The sequence below is a fragment of the Zophobas morio genome, unplaced genomic scaffold (assembly GCF_036711695.1).
Source record: "Zophobas morio isolate AGI-343-1 ecotype UQ-CSIRO unplaced genomic scaffold, CSIRO_AGI_Zmor_V1 ptg000108l, whole genome shotgun sequence".
Taxonomy (NCBI): Eukaryota; Metazoa; Arthropoda; class Insecta; order Coleoptera; family Tenebrionidae; genus Zophobas; species Zophobas morio.
Window position 1 is genome coordinate 3,475,184 of NW_026972213.1, and position 21,583 is coordinate 3,496,766.

General features: G+C 36.4%; 1 protein-coding gene across 1 annotated transcript in view; it reads left to right on the forward strand.

The window, feature by feature from the left end:
* LOC135144828 (thrombospondin type-1 domain-containing protein 4-like) overlaps positions 1-21,583 on the forward strand; it is a 387,796-nt gene that overhangs the window by 139,793 nt on the left and 226,420 nt on the right. The window contains exon 3 of the mRNA XM_064076929.1: positions 18,507-18,661. Within this exon, the coding sequence (XP_063932999.1) occupies positions 18,507-18,661 (155 nt within the window). The remainder of the gene's footprint in view (positions 1-18,506; positions 18,662-21,583) is intronic.

The following is a 21,583-nucleotide window of genomic DNA, read 5'->3' on the forward strand; positions in this document are numbered from 1 at the left end:
ATACATACAGGCTTTAGACTTTGATCGTCACTTCTCCTACATTAAAGATATAAATCAGAGAGCAAGCTGCCTGTCTGCCGGGGACGGTAACTGGAAGAAAACAGGGTAAATTTGGCCAAACTTACATAATGCAAGAATACAATACAAAATAAATGAGGGCGAATATTAAATGTAACGCATAGAAGTAAGCTTAATTTTTAAATGAACATAATACTTAATAATAACGCAAAACAAAACTAAAACTACACCTTGTGTGATCGTCACCCAGCTCTGCCACCCACCAGACTATCAAACACAGAAACCTCTGGTCAAGCCTGAATCAGCGAGCATCAACAATCCACAAGCCGGCCAAATGCGAGTAGCGCCAATCACCATGGACTACTCCCTATTTGAACCGTACTACCTTACCCATACACGACCCACGACCTCATATTGTCGATGCCGGCCGCTCCACGGTACTGCAACTTGGACCTGGTTGCTCCCGGTATGTCTGCGACTTCATACCGATCATTTCCGGAAACCTTGGTAACTCGGAATGGGCCACGCCATTTGGGCAGTAACTTTCGGCTAGTTCCGGTTGCAGGGCCGCTGGTTAGACGGATCAGCACCAGGTCTCCCTCCTGATATGGTTGACCAGCAGTTCGAACACGGTCGAAACGAGCCTTTTGAGCAGCTTGGTCCTTGGTCGTACGCGCAGTTATTTGGTCTCGAATGTCAGTGACGTCAACGATGGTGGTTCTTCCGGCTGCTGGCGAGTCTCACGCACCTCCACCTGCTCTGCCAGCTTACCAAACCCAGCTGCTATAGCCTCACTGATTTGCGAAACAGAAGCAGGACCGGGACTGCTGCGACCAGGACTGTCGCCACTCGTCCTCGAGTGAGCTCGCAAGCGGTGCCGTCTCGCAAGTTGTTGTTCTGGAGTCGGTTCCCGCAACTTCTTGTGCTTTTGTCGCCGCTCATGCCGTGAACGAGACCCACTTGCACCATCACTAGATTCACTCCGACGCGAACGTCGCGGTTTGTCTTTTTTATGGCGTCGCTGCTCTTTCGGCATTGTCGTACAAGTGCACGCAAGGGTTTAAAGAATCCCACTCCTGATGTCAGCACAGTTTTATGAAAAAGAAACCAAACGCAAAATCTAGCAGTTTATTCTTTTAAACGCAACAATCGTGTATCAGCATCCGAACACAAGTCCCTTCCTGTCCCTGCCGTCTCCGCGTCGGTGTTGCTCGGACAGTCTCGACCGTTGGCGACCCGCCGCCTCCGGTTGCCGAGCTCGCCCGACGGAAAATGCTGACACTTTATAAATTTGGGTCAATTTTTATTGGAAATTTTGGTACCGATATAGGGATTAATTTGAGACTAACAAGTAGCTTGTTTAAATGTGCTCCAGTTACCTCAGTGGATGGAGAAAGGAGTTTCTATAAGTACAAATTTATGTTGCTGGATGAAAGTAAAATTTGCCAGTGGAACAATAGGTATATCGTTAATGTATAGAAGCAACAGGTCTCTCGTTTCCGTCTATCCATTTGCCATCTGTCATCTATGTCGATTTTTATTAGACAAATGATCTCTGAAAATACTAGACCAATTGTTGCCAAATTTTATATGGGTTTTAATAATATGGTATAGATGGTACAACGTTAACCAAATTGTGTCTAATCATACCCATATACTAAATGCTGTTTAAATTTTGTAAGATAACATAGTTCTATGCTTGTGGTTTATGAATCCGACATGATTTTGTTTATTTTTATTATAAGTTTTATTATATACGCAAGCGTGCCCGGTAGAATTGTTTTATGAGCACGCGCTTTGCATCTAGATTTAATAATAATAATAATAATAATAATAATTTATTCATGCTTAAAAAAAATACATTTCTTACATTTGTCAGAATAGAAGATAAGTATAATAAAAAAATAAAAAATATGTATATTAAGTCATTGACATTGACAAAAATTCCTCAAAACTGTAGAAGGCATTTTCCATAAGATATCTTTTAATACATTTTTTATAATTATTGAAATTTTGACATTTTACCTCATTAGGCAACGCATTATAAAATTTGATACAATGATAATAAACACTATTTCTAGATTTATTAACTCTTAAAAAATTAATTTGGAGCCTTTGCTTATGTCTGGTGATGTATCTATGATCCGGAGAGGAGTAGTCTGATAGATTAAGGTAAGTGTAAACAAGACACTGGAATACGTAAATACAAGGCAATGTTAAAATATGAAGTTTTTTAAAGTGTTCTCTGCAATCATCCTGATATTTTAACCCTGCGATAACTCTAATACATTTACGTTGGAATGCAAAAATTTTTTTTATTATGTACCGAGTGCCCCCATGCCAGAATACCATAAGAGATCACGTTATGAATTGTAGCATAGTAAGCAGTTATCACAACCCTAGCAGAAGCCACCTCATTTAGTCTACGAAGTGCAAAAAGTCGTGTTGCCAATCTTTTTAGTAAAAACTCAATGTGATTTTCCCATGTCATACATGAATCCAGTTGCATACCAAGAAATAGTAACGAATTATTGTCTTTATTGTGTGGTCTAAGCGCAAAAATTAATTTTTGCATTTTGCATTCGTTGGACGTTAATTTATTCGACGAGAACCAATCTTTAATCTGTTCTACGTTTTCTGCGGATGACCGATCAAGATTTGATATACACGTGTCTTTTAATACAATCGACGTATCATCTGCAAATAATGTAGCTTTGCCAGATTTGAGGGCTTTGGGAAGATCGTTGATGTATATAATGAATAGTATAGGCCCTAAAACTGATCCTTGTGGCACCCCACAATAAGTTTTGAGTTTGGATGAATTTACATTATTAAAATTTACATATTGATGTCTGTTTGACAAGTATGACCTAATTAAAGTACAGCTGTTATCATTTACATGATAGCTTTTAAGTTTCTCTAATAGGATATAATGGTCGACACAATCAAAAGCTTTTGTTAGGTCGAAACTCAACATTGCAGTGTAACTTTTTGATTCAAAGCCAGCTAATATATCACAAGATAGAGATGTTACCGCTAATGTTGTAGATCTGTTGTTTCTAAACCCGTATTGGTTATCGTAAAATATTTTAGAATCTTCGAAATAGTTATTTAACTGATCTTTAAGTAGGATCTCTACGATTTTCGAAAATACGGGAACAATAGATATCGGTCTATAATTTGCTAATTCTTGGGGGTCTCCTTTCTTAAAAATTGGAACGACTCTAGAGGTCTTAAGAATATCCGGGAAGTTGTTTTCTTTGATGCATTGATTTATTATTTTTGTTAATGGTACAATAATGACATTTAGCAATGTTTTGGCAATAACAGCATTCATTCCAAATGAATCTAGACTACTGGTTTTTTTCAATTTACTAAAAGCTATACGTACATCGTTGTAGGTAACTTCTGCAAAACAAAAGTTACTTTTAGGTTGAACCAGAAATTTCTTGAAACTTGAGGCTGACGATGAAAGATTCTTAACTAAATTCAATGGAGTATTCACAAAATAACTATTAAAATGATCTGGGTTTATTAATACATCTGTTTTATTACAAGTACTATTTTTATTGGCATTAATGACATTCCAAATGGCTTTTGATTTATTCGTAGATCTACTAATAAAGATGTCATTTGCTTTTTTTTTTGCTTTTGAAATTTCTCGTCGATAATGCATTCTAAATGAAGTATATAATTTTTTCTCAATAAAGTTGTGTTTACATAAGTCATATAAGATTTTTAATGTGTTACGCATGTTCTTTAAATCGGAGTTAAACCAGTTTAGTGTTTTATTATTTGCATTACCTCGGTGTATAACTTTTTTAGTTGGAAAGCAGATATTCATTGCTGCAAGAATTGTGTTATAAAACATTTTGAAGAGTATTTCACTATTATGAGAAGTATCATTAACAAAAGACCAGTCTGCGTTTTCAATTTGATTATATAACATAAAAAGCCCCACTTCTGTGATCGGTCTACTTAAGGATACAGCAGTATTACATTTTTGTGACGAAGACATCTTAAATGTAAAATAAATGCCTTTGTGGTCAGACAAGAGTGGCTCATGTACCGCAGTTAGGTAAGTATCTTCTGCCAGATTTGTGAAAACATTATCCAAGCAGGAATCTTTGCGCGTGTTTTCATAATTTGTTTGAACCAATCCAAAAGAGCGGAGCGTAGTTATAAGTAACAATGTGTCATTATTTCTTGTATTAAAATGGACATTGAAGTCACCCAGTAATATTACTTGCTGCCGTTTTTTTATGGCTAGATCGTTTAATAACCTCTCTAAGTTACTAATAAATGTATTAAAATTTCCGTCGGGAGATCTGTAACAAGCAATTATATATAAATTATAAAATTTTATGCATGATATTTCACAGTGTAATTCTTCACACAGGCCCTCTGTATTTATTAAACTACCCTTTATAAAAATGGAGTTGTGCAAGTAGATCGCTACACCACCATGACACATTGTAGTGCGACAAAAGTCTGCAATAAGAGTATAGTTCTCTAAAACAACAGATTTAATACTATCTTTTTTGAGCCAGTGCTCATTCAAACATAATATATCAATCGATTGCGATACATGAAGAAATGCATTTAGTTCTAATATTTTGTTAGACATGGACTGAGTGTTTAGGTGAAATACATTAAAGATATGAATGTTAACGTTGTTTTCTACATTGCTCTTAAGATATAACTTCTTACCACGCATCATTTGTATAATTTCGGTATCGCCCCTTGGTGAAAATTTACATCATATTTTTTAACATCAAAAGTATCAGTTACCTTATTATTGTTCCTTTGAGACATATTGTTAGAATTACTATCAAGTGGAGGCATATTTTTTTTATTAAAACTAAAATTAAATCTACGTACTACAATACCCTTCGGCCAGAAACTAGCTTCAAAAAGATGATCCTTGTATTCAAAATCAATACCGACGCAATAGGCATATGTGTTTCCTCTTGTCGTAAGCTTGGTGACGCTAAGTTTTCGAGCTCCTGGAATCTTCTGACAAATAAATCTTGATAATTTGACGTCATCTGAATCCGCGCTTACTCTTCCAACATATATCCAGGCCTTACGTTCATGACCTTTTATTCCCGAGTTATCATCTGTAGAAACCTCTGCAGTCCCAATAATAGTTTGTTGTCTTGCACGTGTTAGCTTCCTATTTTTAACTAGCATAAAACCTTCACTATCTATCGACCCAGCCAACTTAGTTGTACCCAGTGACTGAGGATCCCTATTTGAACCATATCTCACTGATGATCGTTCGTCTTCATTTGTAATTTGCGATTGTTTACTCAATCCACCGTTGCGAGTATTGTAAATATTGTTTAAATCATCATGGGACTGCTCTCTATCTTGCAATGTTGCTGGTACTAACCAACTGACCTTTGATAATGGCCTTCGCTCATCTCCACTTTTCACATTTTGGAAATCACTGTCATGTCTATCCACCTCCTGATTCTTATCTTTGTTTTTATTACAACGCGAAACATGTGTAGAAAAACTAATGACATCGTTGTCTTTTATCTTTGTTTCTTTTAAACAATTTACTTCTTACACAAGTTTTTCAATAATTACGGACTGCTTTTTTATCATATTACCTTGTTGAAGGATTTGATCCTGGTTGTGTAGCACTGTGTTCTTTATTGATGTAAGAAGCCCAATCATATTTGTGGATAATATTGAGCAATTATCACAAAACCATTTAAAGTTAGTGTTATCTAACACCTTAAGTTCTAACTTTTTCACCCTCACGCAGTCCATGTGGAATACATGATTACACAAACCACTGCACTGTATTCTTTTATTTAATTCGGTTATATCCGCTTTACATGCGGAGCAACATTCTTGTTCGCCCTCACTCATAGCTGGCGAGTTCAATGCTGTTTAGTGTTTCCCTTTCTTTATTTCAAGAACGATTATACCATTTTCGCCAAAATTTGAAAATACGTTACTGTTGTACCCGTCTATATTTAATAATAATAAAATAGTTATTATAATGACAGCTCGTTATCTAAAATAATATTCTGATTTTTTGCTCTTTTTTGTCTCAGAGAATTAAAATGGGCAATTAACAGCTTTAAAGCATTTAAACCGCCAGGCTAGTTACTGTCCCGGCTATATACCGAAGAGATGGAGGGACGTTAGAGTGGGGTGTTTATTCCCAAAACGGGAAGAAGACCTCCTAAGGAGGCCAAATCATACCGCCCCATTAGTCTTACCTCCTTTCTCGTACAAACTGTGGAGAAAATTGTTGACAACTACATTAGAGAAGGAGTTGTCAAGGAGAATCCTCTACATGAAAACCAGTTTGTCTACCAACCAGGCAAATCCACAGTTAACGCTTTACATTGTTTAGTCAAAAACGTTGTGATGACCCAAACATCCCGCCTTAAATTGACATGTGAAAAAAAATTGAAAAGCCTATTGGCAGCTTTTGGAATAACCCGTGAGCGTCACGTCATCCCGACCGTTCCCCTGACCTCTATTCAAGACCTACCTCTTTTGTGCAGATGGTGTCAGCTCGACAAGGAACCGCGCACTCCGCTTCCGCCACGTGTTCCTCTGTTATTTACCCCAATTCTATTTACATGTTCAATTATATAACTGTGATATTAACTACAATCGAACAAGAGTTAAAGTTTCAAAAAAAGTAATAAACAACATTTGAATTCGTCATAAACTCTCGTGAAATTTTTAAACAGCAAAGAATTCTTATCTGAGATTAAGATTGGACATCAGACAATTCATATGATGGAAATATTAATCAACAAAATATTTACGTGGCCAAAAAAAAGTAGCAAAGATTTATAAGATAAAAAAACAATCTGGTGTGAAGTTAAACTTGTTCAGATATAAATATTACACTGTCTTAGCTCAGTGGTTTATTCATAATAAGAATAATACAAGTCAAAAGTATGGGTATAGGTTCTCGAAGGGGTGGCAATCTCGTCGGGGATGTGACACAGGGGACTTGGACAGTGCAACCCTGATGAAGACGTCGGCTTTGCGGCACAGGGAACCTAGAGAGTGCAGCCCTGTGATGAAGACGTCGGCGATGCGGCACAGGGGACCTGGACAGTGCGACCCTGGAGATGACGTCGTCAAAGCGGCGCAAGGGACCGAAAACGGTGCAGCCCTGGTGATAACCAGAAGTCGACGTGGTGCAGGGGACCGAAAACGGTGCAGCCCTGTGATGAAGATCTCGAAGCGGCGCAGGGGACCGAAAACGGTGTAGCCCTGGTGATGACCAGAAGGGGACCGAGACAGTGCAACCCTTAAGGGGGAGATGGACTTCCATATGCCTGAAAAGTGGCTGCGCTGGCCCTTATATAGGCACGGTTGAGATGCGTGGGAGTATCTGCGTAGTGACGCAGCCATAGGGTGAGGGTGGTTTCAGGTGGGATGCGTGTTCCAGTGGGGGTGTGCATGGTGGGGTTGATACTGGCGCTGCCGAGGACAGCGCTCTCGAGAGGGTACTAGCGAAGCGTCTGAGAGTCTCCGCTATAACATGAGGTTAGGAACTGCAGCGCATGAAAATTTACGTTCAATTTAAATTATCCAGTAAAGAAAATTGCTGAGGCTAAAATTGCGATATAGAGAAAAATTGCATGAGGTGAAAAATTGCAAAGCTAACAAAATTATTCAGCGGCATTGTGGGCCATCGTTTTACAGTCCCCCAAACAAACACATAGAAAAACATCGCAGGTAATCTAGAGGTTGATGCGTCGTTACAAAAAAATGCGTTGTGCAAATAATGGCATTAATCTAAGGAATAAAACCCACAATGTTGTTAATGTATTCAACGAGATTTTACAGTTCAAACATGTGTTCGGTTTGAAAATACTTTTTCAACATGGCCGCTGCCAGAACGAAGAATTTACCTGATGTTCAATTATGGCACACTTTATCAACGATTCAAACAAAGAATTTGCGACAATCCAAGTGACTGGTTAGTTTAAGACAATTAGGTTTGAGAGTGTATATCGTGGACTGTCCCCAGCTTATCCTAAACAAAACACATGATAAATAAACACAAAATGCATCCAGCGTTGCGAGGAATATGCATCTCGGTGGTGTAAATTTCAAGGTTACGAGAAAAATGTCTCGATGATGTGATTATGATAACGAAGATAACTGCCTAAAGGGAAACATTTTTAATCGCCCCGTAACTCAGTATACGATATTATGAATTTTAACGCACTTTCACGGTTTTTTTCCCAAAGTGGGACAACATTAGGTGAATTTAACTGCCGTAAATGAACTATTAGCAATCTTGTGTGAGAAATTAAGAAGTGTTATAATGTTACACTTAAATATAAATTCCTAAACCTTATTCATAATTTGATAAACAAAGGATGAGTCTTGACTAAGTGAATTTCGTGAAATCTCCCAGCAAGTGCTGCATCTGAACAAATCTCATGACTCTTAAATTGTGTTAGAACTAGTTAACGATTAAAATCCTAATATGAACTGTCAATTTACAAACAACAAAACAAATTTACACCACGTGTTGGCGTCGGCCGAAAATCGGCATATTTCCGCTTGGAAAAACCGCAAGAATTACCTACGCTTGCTGGGAAAAACTGTGGCATCGCAAACGGTACGATTAATTTTCGTTAAACAAATGCTCTCCATTTTTGTTAACTACCAAATCAACTAAACTTAACCCAGCTAACTCACCACGTGGTTTTACTCACACCCAACAAACCAAAAGTGAGGCTTCTCACCCCTTTAGCAACCAAATCAACTTCTACCAACCCTATCAACAGACATTCCGTGGGAGAGCTACCAACTACCAGAAAAAACTAAACGTGCACATGGTTGCCTATGTTTAACGATTTTCTTGATTGATTTTTTTTTCTAATTCAAATTATTCAAATGCAATTTCTCGCCGCTGTTTTTTAAGCATGTTAAATGGCAGAGTCGTAAAAGCTGACATTAGGGATGAGTCGACAACAGTGTCTGCAGTAAGAGGATGCCAGTAAAGCGGAGTTTTGTCACCTCTGCTGTGGTCACTTGTTGTTGACGACGTAATGGTGGTAATAGTTAAGCTTAGTGATGCCGGCTTCTACGTTATGGGCTAGGCAGATGACTTGGTCCAAATTAATTACGAGCAAACATGAAAATCTGATCTCTAGTCTAGCATAAATTGCCCTGAATAGTTTCACAAAATGGTACTTAGAAGTAGCGCTTAACGTGAGCAAAACTATTCTTGTTCTCTTTACGAAAAGAAGGAGGCTTAAGCTTAAAAAACCAGTACTGAGGGGAAAAATATTACAGTTTTCTGAGAAAGTCAAATAACTGGGAATAATCCTGGATAAGCGACTAATAACTTGGAATATTCACGTAAACAAAATTCTTACAAAAGCACCAGCGGCATTGTGGACATGCAACGAACTTGATGAATAACATAGGATCCAAAGCCAAAGATGATCTATTGGTCAAACTTGACGGTTGTCAGACCCATTGTCACCAATGCATGAATGGTATGGTGGACAAAAACCTTAGAAAAAACCGTGCAAACCAAATTGCAGACAATGCAAAAGCTTGTTTGACTTGGCATAACGGGGGCATGCACTCCATTCCCACAGCCGCCCTAGAGGTAATTCTAGATTTGGCCCCTCTACAGCCTTTTGTTAGAAGGAAAGCAGTATTGAGCGCTTTATGGATTTTACAGAAAAACACCTAAAGTCAGGAGACTGGTAGGTCACATTAAGATACTACACGAAATTCGAATAGAATCGATGATCATGCCATCGGATTTGATGTCAGTTGAATATGATTTCGGGTCGATAATTCGCCACCTTGAGGTTGAACCGTTTTTAACCCAGCTACCAAAAGATGCACTCCTTTCGTATAAAGACGGGTCAAAATCAGAGCAACGGAGTGCGGTAGGGACGTATGGTCCTGCAAGATCTCCTCATCTTCAGGGAACACCCCCACGATCCTACATGCAGAAATTTCTGATATAAATCTCTGCGCACAAGAGTGTCCTCAAAGGCCTCTAAAAAGCGTTAAGATTTATATAATGTTGAACAGCCAGGCAGCACTGGGAGTTTTAGAGGCACCTCCCTCTGTGCCTAAAACGGTCTGGGACTGTAAACAATTTCTCAACCAACTGGCTAGCAAAATAAGGTTACTTTGTGCTGGGTGCCAAGACATGAGGGAATAGAAGGAAACGAAATAGCGCACACCCTTGCTAAAAAGGGCGCGAAAGCTCCTTTCATTGGTCCAGAACCCTAATGAAAGCCCACTTAGCTTCTGAAATCTATGAGTTGGAAAAAAGGGAAAAAGAATCCCACTGGAATCAAGTTCCAGGCCAACAACATGCGAAAAAGTTTCTGACATTTTGGCCAAAGAAGACTAAAAAGCGTCTCGATTTAACAAAGAAGGAGTTAAGACTGGTAACAGGTCTTCAAATTTCATTTTCTTTTAATACAAATGCATACTTTTTATTTACGGCCGCTTATTTTGCTTAGTCAACATCTGCACCTACTTAAAAGTTCCGCTTGCAAATTAAGTTCGTGAAATATTCAAATATAGAATATTCCAGAAGACTAATATCTGGTAAATGAGACGACCAAGGAATTCTGTTACTCTGGTTTATTATTCTGCCATGAAAAAATTTGTTGTATGTATAGTATGGGCCGTGGCTCCATCTTCTTGAAAGTAAACACCAGTTAGTTCAGTATGATGCAGTTTAGTGTATAACTATTGTTATGCTATTATTATGTACAAAATAATTCCGGCGCAACATTCACTGAGTTTTCCCGACAATACTCGTTGGACTCGACTTGTTGACTGAATTCAACCACAGAATTCAACTCTCGTTGTCTGGACTACACCAACTGCTTCCGACGGTGGTTCCCATTTAAACAGTCGCGCGGTCCTTCTCCAAGGTCTTCTAGGCTTATTCTCGAACACCCGTCGCAACATCCACGTCATGAGTCATCGGCGCCGTATATACTAGAACCCATAGATGTCGTACCGAGGCGACGTATGAGTTTAAAATTGACGAATTAAATGTCTACTAGAAATTGTCATCCACACCGTTATTTTAATTGGATGCAACGGGGTTTTCACAAAGTCAAGACGATTTTCAGCACTCCATGGTTGAATGTTTTGTGAATTCACGTATCCAGATGCCTGGAACTAAAAGATGCCATGTCCCGCAAATCATTATTGTTTAAATTGTTGATAATGTTAAGCTTGTAATTCCAACATATTTATTAGAGTTGCTATAATAAGTTTTGTATAGATACGAGTACCGTCATTTAAAAACCAACGTTTCTATTTAAAATTCCGACGTGAAATGCACGAACTGAAAAATTGAGGTAGGATGCAAATAAATGTAGCAAAAGGTCGGTTATTTTAGTTGATAGCATAGAATTGCCAGACATGCGCACTACTAAGACATCTTTTCGAAGTTACAGTGAAGTGGCAAAATTTCATTACGTTCCCAAGCACATTTAAGGAATGAGAATTTATGCACACCCAGTAAAGGTGGATGAGTTTATGCAAGTTTTCAAAATTTTGAGACATTTGACAGTGTGACCATAACATATACAAGGTTTTTATAGATGATTATAGGGTCTAAGTAGATCATGGAAGCGTACCGCCTATCACCTTATGCAGATTTTGTTAAATGCCAAAGGACACACGACAAATACCATACGCATCTGATTAACTAGTTGTCTAAATTCTTTATATCTTATAAAAAATAAAAGTAATAATTCATTACAATAAAATGAAACACATTTATAGTGGTTAAACATCACAGTAAATATTGAAAGCTTTATCCAAGGCAGATGTTCACTCTCTTTTTAATTTAAAAAATGTTCTGTAACATCCTTTCATCAATGCCTTGAACCCATTGTTTAATTTCATGTTGCAACAGGAACTTCTGACTGCTGAGACAATCAACAAACTTCCTGAGATACTGAAAGTCTTCCAGGAGATTCCAGAGAGTTTTGAGAACGACTGTTTTGTTGTTTTCAGCTTGAATCAACGAGAATTACTGTAATTCACACTTGAAAAACGTTAGAATAATAAAAACGATGACTTTAAATGATAGGTTACAAATGACATTTATGACAAGTGGGAACTGTCATAATGAGGCATAATTTCAGCGTGGCCAATTACGCCCTTAGATTCATTTATAGAAACCCGGTATTTGAATTATAGTACCTAATTTGTTCGTCTGATGTGGACCATATGTCTATTCCTATTCTATACTATTTGTTCAGTATCTATCAGTTTGTAAGAAAAGAATCTTAAAGAGCATAGTGCATGCAGATGTTTTTAACTTTTGCGAGTATTCCTACCATAAAAGTTTTCTAAGTTAACAGGTTGATCAAGTTTAAAAGATCTCTTTGGAAACCCCTTTACACTTGGCACATTTTTATCGGTTTGTCTTTTCCGATGCATCGAACTTTGTTATTGTCGTCGAACGTTAGATGAATAGCCAATAACAATTCTCCGATATTCCTTGCACAAAGCTGCCATTATTTATGCTTAACGAATGTACAATGCACAACTCAATTGCGGTACGCTTTGTATGGATTAAGATGGATCGTATGCATTACAGCATAATTTAAGCGGAATAGGACGCGTCTATCTGTGCAAGCGACATCAAACAATGCGAAGGACTGTTCATGCGTCCGTTAAAAGGAGGTGTCCTGGTGTTGACGAAAAAAAATCCAATTTCAACGCGACATTTAAATTCACAATAGAATTCCGGGCTCGGGGCGTTAAGTGCATTTCCGCCGGGTCACAAAAGGCTCATTATTTTGTGGTCGTGACATTGTTGAGCTTGTAACATGAAAGAATGATTTTTCAGAGTATTTGATAAGCATCAGAGTTGTGCGTTTCTCTTGCTATCTCTTTAATGTAAATGATGGTAATGGTGAAATGAATTATTTAGTCATGCGCCTACATGTCATGTGCAATAAGAAAGAATTATGTTGCTTTACGCTGGCTGAACTTACGCAACTGTTGGTTTTATCTACACCAAAAAATTTCGCAGATTTTTAAAAAGTGTGATACATTTTCGTAAAACGTAACAAAGGAGCGTTAGGCTTTATAATTTATTTGGTCACTATTATTGTTATTAATAGTAGTGTTGATGTGAACCCATCGATAGAGTAATTGGACATTGCTTTTTTAAGGACAGCCTAACCGGATATAATCATTTGGATTTTTTTTAGAAATCATTAAATTTCCGGTTTGGAATACAGTTAATCTTTCGGCCTAACATTATTTGACTTCTGTTTCCAAAATTGTCTTAAGTCGAGATTACATCAAATGAGACCTCGAAATCGAAATGAAAATAATATTAAAATTTGGACAACTTACGTACACCGTAATAAAATTTTGACAATCTTTTAGCTATTAATTACTATTTACTGGACAGGACTTGAGATAAATGTGTTTTAAGAAGGATTAGATTTATTATCAGCCCGAGAAAAAACGATAAACTAGTGACAAAAAAGATGTTTGAAGCGCCAATATAATGAACATAACAGATCAAAAGTCTTTTGCACGACAAAAATGTGTATTGCGCTGAAAAAAAATCTTAGTAACGACAAGATATAAAATATAGAAAAGTACAAATTAACAACAGTATTAACCCTACAGTAGTTGCACTTATTATGAAACATGAGTGGTCGATGGGGATTGAAACCTGCACGGTAAAAAAAAATTTACTTTAATGTTTGGTTGGGAGTCAGTTTTAGAAATTAGAATTCTTATTTTGTGCAGCTGGATTTTACAGGGTTTTTATAAATGATTCTAAAGGCGTAGTTGGCCATGGATTTCAAAAATCCCGCTTCACTGAAATTATGCCTCATTATGGCAGTTCTCACTTGTCATTAATGTCATTTCTAACCTGTCTTTTAAAGTCGTCGTTTTTATTATTTTAACGTTTTTCAAGTGTGAATTACAGTGATTCTTGTTGATCCAAGCTCAAAACAACAAAACAGTCGTTTTCAAAACTCTTGGTGATTGCGTACGAAAATTTTGTTTTTGTGCTAAGAAGCAAAAACTGTGAAAATGGTTTATTCTGTTGAACAAGACACTTTCATTGTTGATTGTGATTTAATAATTCAAGAAACATCGTTAGAGGCTCACATTAGTAATCAACACATTTGTTCGAACTGGCAGTGTCAACAAAGAGAAATCTCGTGGAAGACCTTCAGTATCTGAGGAAGTTGTAGATAATTTGAGACGACTTGAGCAGAATCCGCAAACATCTTTGACAAAATTTCCTCAGCAGTCAGGACTTCGTTTGGAATGTGAAATTGAACAATGGGCATTGACGAAAGGATTACAGAACTTTTTGAAATTAAAAAGAGAGTGAACATGTGCGTTGAACAAAATGGTGAACAATTTCAATATTTACTGTGATGTTTTGACCGCAATAAATTTGTTTCTTTTTATTGTATTGAATTAGTTTTTTTTTTTTTTAAACATAATAATTAAGAGGAAGCATTTAGGCAACCGGTTATACAGATGCGTGTGGTATTTGTCATGCATCCTTGGGCATTTAGTAAGGTTTAAAACTGGGAGGCGGCACGTGTTCATGACCTACTTCGACCCTATGATAATTTATAGAAACCCTGTAGAATTAAAACACGAGAAACAAGTAAAGTGTTGTTCGAAAGATATTTTATCAATTTCCATTTCATTGTCACTGCGTATTCGGATTCAAAATTTCTCAGTAACTGATGAGATCAGGTAATGTTGTTGTTCTACAAATTTATAGAACTTGTCGTTTTAAGAAGCTACTGAAAAGTAAACTAGAATAAAAAGGCCAGTACTAATCGAAAATGTTTACTTTTGTGCATTGACCTAATCCGTCGTTCATTCTCCTTTTCTGACATTCTGACATTTCTGAAATATTTTATTAAAATTTATCGTTGGTTTATCCATTTTTGCCGTGTGCATACTGGCGTGAATAATATTATATTAAAGAACGAGTTTCATAAGGCAAGTATTGAGGCACGAACCCAAGTTGATAGAACGAGCGGCGAAGCCGCGAGTTATATAATGGATGAGTGCCACAATGGCCTTATGAACGAGAACTTTATACTATTTTTTCTACTGCCCACGTTTTTTCGCAAAATTGAATTGAAATTTGCCTTTTTTTAAATCTGGGGAATTTTGTCGTGGTTGGTGATGTGTTGGTCTGACACTAACCACGAAATATTTGAGGTTCGAATTTTCACAACAACAACTGTAATTCGAATCAATTCGAGTTTTTGTAAGTTAAAATTGGTTAAAAAGTCTTGTGGAGAAGTTAGTGAAGTCCTTACGTCTCCGGAAATACGGGAAATTTTAATTTGACATTTGCCACTGACATTCACCTGACATTTCTCGTCATGGCTACCAATCTTACCGATCGAAATTACACCAGAAGAACGCCTTTCCGCTATAAACGAACTGCTGTGACGTCATTTGCGTGCTTTAACGGTTGAAAAAATTATTTCTGTCGTGTTTATATTATTTTATGATTTCAGGTTGTGCAAAAGACCTACTCTGACATACCAATATATATTCCTCTTTTAAGAATACTGTGTAGGTAGTAAAACACTAATCTAAATTAATCTATGTGGCGCCATCAAAATTTTAATAACGAAGGATACGTAGCCAAAAAGGCTTGTGTTTTATTAGTCCATACGAAGATGCATACTGTTGTTACTAAAAAATCAGTTGTTTTCACAACCAGCAACAGTTTTACTCATACTGTTATGGCTTACACAGCATAAAGTGTTTTTGGTTCAGAGTTACTACCGAAGTAGTGTTAAAGTTGGTGGCGAATGGATTTATTCCGTGCAGGCCCGTGTGAAGGAATTTCAAAACGAATTTCCAAATGTTGCTATCGACCACATGCAGTTTAATAAAACTTTGGGCAGGACGTTAAAGCTCTTCTCAGAAAAAGCGAGTTTTATACGAAAATCTGGTCGTGGAGCAGCTAAAAAACGTACAGAAATTTCACCTTATGCTGAAGAAATAATGGAAAATACACCGAAATCGTCATTTGTCAGTTGCACCAACAACTTAATACACCTTCTGTTCCAAAATAAATATTCGATTTCTTGCGCATTTTAAAAAATGTACCTGTTATAACCTGATTGACTTGTAACAAAGAATCGTTTGCGACGAAATTCCGGATGGGACGATAACGTGTGGTGGCGGCGTACTTGGGTGCCAAGCTTTGGGTAGACTAGTATCACTGATATCAGAAACACGTCTGGCCGACCAAGCTTATGCGGCGACCTTCACGCCGCTGGGGGTGGCGCCTTCGGTCAGGAACGGCGGTCGCTCGTGCGCCAGCTCCCTCTCCGGGCGGAGGGAGCACCGGGGTGCTCTAAAGCCGGAGACACGGAATTCAGGTGGTGAGCGCCTGCGAAAACACGAGAACAGATAAAATAAAACGGCGAGGATATTTTATAACAATAAAAGGGTTTATTCCCTGCCACCAGCTACACGGTGTAAAATAATAAAACTTACGGCTAAACAGCTTAAATAACTAACAATTCGGTTTTACAAACAAAAATAAATGAAAAATAGGGATCTAATCTAGGCTGCGTGCTGGTCATTGAGTAGGACTTTTGTTGTCGACCTAACTTTCAACAAATTTTAATGTTTAACAGTATTAAAAAATTTAACCATTTCCGACAAGAAATTAAAGAAAAATTTAAGAGTAGTAGTGTAGGTAATTGTATTTACCTATCTGGTTCCATAAAAACGCATGTAGGTATATATGCAACTAGATCTATCTCCTCATTCGATTATTTATATTATTTACATTTAAAACTAATACAAAACATATAGGTGTTTCATTGTAAATGTAATAATCTATTAAAATCCGTTAAAAATTTATATTCCGATTTAAAAAATTCAGGTTTGCGCCATATTTGCAATATGTAGGAAAAATAAGTTCTCCTTTCAAGTTAAAAACAACGGTGTTTACAGAATTTTAATATTTATATTTATTCTCGGAATATTAGGCCGTGGAGTTTTATCCCGTCAAAAACTTCATGACGTCAACTCAAAATTTTGTTACGTAAATTTCAGTTGGAGTTTATAGTGTGCTTCTTTATTTGTACTTTAAGAAAAAGTCCATGTTTTCGGTGATATATACCTTAATATGTGTTTCTAGTAAGAAAAAATAACATTTTTAAAAGCAGATTTTGTGATATGTAAGCATTTTTTTCAATATTGGCATTGAGGAAGTGATTAGTTATATATACGATTGTTGTAATCGACAAAATAAAGTACCTACTCCATTCATTTTTACTTTCCGAGCGTAGATGAAAAAAGTATTGTAATCGAGTCTCTACTTTTACGTTTTTTCGACTTTTCATTACCCCTAGTGTACGAAAAGATAGGTCTCCCGTTTCCATCTGTCTGTCTGTCTCTCGTCCATCTGTCCCTCCGTCTGCCTGCCATCTGTACGAATTTTTATTAGACAGACAATCTCCGAAAGAACTGTGCCGATTGTTATAAAATTTTTAATTATATTAGGAATACCTTATAAATGGTAAAACTATAACCAAAATTTGTCTAATCATCCCCACCAACACCGTGATGACACCCTTCAAAATTTTCTCCAATATATATAACTTGAATTTCATAAAATATTATTCTCTCACACTTGTGTTTTATGAATCTCCTACGTTTGTGTATTATTATTATTGTTATTATTTAAACATCGTTCTCTTTTGCTACATAATATATAGCTTCGCAAGCGTGTCCGGAGGCTCAGTTGAGTTAGAGTGTGCATTGCAATAGGAAGTTCCGGGTACGGATCCTGGTACTTCCAGTTTTTTTTGCCCCTAAAATCAAGAACATCACTTTCAATTGTCTCGACAATAATGTCACAGTAAGATACTGTTATTGCGTGTTGTATTACACTGCAGTTATCCGTGCGCTTAATAATGCTTTCATAGTTTTCTATTATTATTACATAATATGATACATCAACCAACGCATCGGATGTCATAGATAAAACTAAAGTATGTACATAAATGTAGAAAAATGTCTCCACAGAAATCCTGTAATAATACTTCTCTAACTCACTCTAAGAACGTAAAAATTGTTTCTTTAAACTAGGAGTTTTGATTATTTCTAGATTAGAACGGAAAGTAGAATTTTATAATATATCCATTATAATTCATGTTCAGATGTGAAGACCAGGAAAAAGTAAAACCTATTTCCCCATGTGGTTTAAATAGTATATCATTAGCCAAGGTTGCAAAGCCAAGCAATCTAGACCGAGCGCAAATTGTGTGAACATATACTTGGAAAAGTCTCAAAAAATCTTGCTGGAATAATTAGTTCATTAGGACATTTTTCCAAATGTGTTCTTGGTACTGTTTAATTAATGGCCTATTTTGAGATCTTCGCTAAAAATCACAACCATGCCGCGACAGTAACAACATCTTTATATTCCCGTATTGTTCAAGGTACACAACATGTATCGCGACCGAATGCTAAAGAAAACACCAAAGACTGTAGGAGTGTGGTCAGCATGGAGTCCATGGACGCCGTGCTCGAGAAGCTGTGGGGGTGGCGTCACGCAACAGACGAGACACTGCGTTAGTAGACCTGCTGATTCGAGGTTAGTTGCCTATTCCAATTTTAAAGCATGAATAAGTGCAATCATTCATGAGAGCATCATTATTGATTTATTACATCATTTTCCACTATCATTTTCATCATATTGCTTATTGCTTCGGACTTATACGATGATGATGAATCACAAACCGTCCGAAAATAACATGTCTGTCATGACGATTTTCCTACTGAATTTATTATTATTATCAGACGTTGGTCAGATTGGTTCTAACATGATTCGCTCGGTTGGAATCAATCCTTTATTCTCGGAATGGATGCGACCGCGATTGAAGGATTGTCTAATCTGATCGAACTATTAATTAAATATTATCGATCAATCGGCAAGGACGGATCTGAATATTAATTCTATGGTCCAAACTGCTCAGTGGTAATTGTAAGGAAATTAGTTTTTTACTTCCCGAGCGTAAGCAAAGGAAGTATTGTAATCGAGTCCGTCGGCCGACTCTCTACTTTTACGTTTTCTCGATCTTTCATGACCCCTAGAAGACGAAGAAATAGGTCTCCCATTTCCGTCTGTCTGTCCGTCTGTCCGTCTGTCCGTCTGTCCGTCTGTCCGTCTGTCCGTCTGTCCGTCTGTCCGTCCGTCTGTCCGTCTGTCCGTCTGTCCGTCTGTCCGTCTGTTGTCCCGGATTTTTATTAGACAGATAATCTCCGAAAGTACTCGACCGATTGTTGTGAAATTTTGTACTTATATTAAGAATATCATGTAGATGGTAAAACGCTAACCAAAATTTGTCTAATCATCCCCACCACTAATGCGATGACGTCACTTCAAAATTGTACATAGTAAATGGGTTTTCAATTGTATAAAATAACATAGTCCTACACATGTAGTTTACAACTCTGAATCGACTTTTCACCCGAAACGTCCAGATTTTTGGAAAAAAAATCAAAATTATAAAACAACATTTTGAAATTTAATTTTTAATCTGCTAACCAGAATGCTTTGAAACGTTGCAGATGTTTTAAGGCTACAAAGAGCATCATAAATCTTTAGTCAAAAAATATTTGCTTATCCCCTCCAAAAACTTGATGACGTCAGCTCAAAAGTTTGTGGAATAAATCATATCTAAAATGTACAAAATATGATGAGTCTGTACTTGTGATCTATCACTCCATTCATATTTTTTGGATTTGCATATACAGGGTGACTCAAAAAAATTAATGAATGCGTAAATATATTTTATTGATTTAATCAGGAACTACAAAACCGAATGCTCTGAAATCTTGCAGATGTTTTAAGGTCATAAAGAGCATAATAAATGTTTAGTCAAAATATATTTGCTTATCCCCTCCAAAAACTTGATGACGTCAGCTCGAAAGTTTGCCGAATAAATCATATCTAAAATGTACAAAATATGATGAGGCTGTACTTGTCATTTATCACTCCATTCATATTTTTTTAATTTGCATATACAGAGTGACTCAAAAAAATTAATGAATGCGTAAATATATTTTATTGATTTAATCAGGAACTACAAAACGGAATGCTCTGACATCTTGCAGATGTTTTAAGGTTATAAAGAGCATAATAAATTTTTAGTCAAAATATATTTGGTTATCTTCTACAAAAAACTGATGACGTCAGCTCAAAAGTTTGCCGAATAAATCGTATCTAAAATGTACAAAATATGATGAGTCTGTACTTGTGATTTATCATTCCAATCATATTTTTGGATTTGCATATGCAGGGTGACTCAAAAAAATTAATGAAGGCGTGAATTTATTTTATCGATTTAATCAGGAATTAGAAAACCGAATGCTTTGAAATCTTGGGAATATTTTAAAGTTATTATAAGCATGGTAAACTTTTGTTCAAAATGTATTTGTTCATCCCTCCTAAAAAAATTTATGACGTCACCCTTAAATTTTGCTGAATAAATCCTATCTAAAATGCAAAAAATATGATGAGTTTGTACTTGTGATTTATCATTCCATTCATATTTTTTAGATTTTCTTAAGAGGTGGTTCAAAAAAAATTAATGAAGTCAATTTATTTTATTGATTAAATTAAAGGCAACACTTATTATTAGTATTACACCCCAACCAACCCAATTTGGTAGACACAAAATTTGTTAAAGGAAAAACTCGGTTGAAACATAAGGGTAGCACGCTTATTTACATCGACTTTAACATTACAGACCTGCATTTGTTCACTTGGTTCCGCGAATGTGAAATAGACATGTTTATAATCAACCAATTATGAATTTCACCGTCAAGAATTAAAATAAAACCCAATGTTTTATATAATAAGCGGAAGTCGAAGCAATAAAACCGATGGTCGTTTTGTTTACAGTTTCTCTGTTTGGCTCTCACGTATGCTGTTATCTTAAATTAAGAATGTTTATACATAAACGATTTTCAGTTGCCGTATACGTGAGTAAATTGTTTCGTTATTTTATTGATTATAAAAAATCAATATTCAAAACGACCCAATTCATTTTCCCGAAAATTTGGGAATACAATAATTTTATTCTTATTATTACACTACATCTATCCCAACTGATATCCGTGTCCTTGCAAAAATGTTGATGACGTCACCGCAATTTTAAATTCCCACTACAAAAATGTAATGAGAAAAAAACACAATAGCCATGCAGTCGTCAAGTTTCCGACAGCGAGGGAAGTACTGTCTAAACTCTTTAGACCAATTTTTTTTAACTAATGGTGGCATGTTTGAGCAATTTATGTTATCTGAAATGGTTTTTTAAAGAAAGAATTTTACATTGGGTTTCGTGTAGCAAAAGTTTTAATAAATTTATCAATATCTATTAAATAATTCGAGAGAACTTGTGACAATTTTAATAAGTGGGTGTACTTTTTTTTGTTCTAAAATTGAATAATAAGTAATACGGGTTAGAAAGCACGGTCTGATTGTATATGTCAGTCTAACTGGTGTTGATAT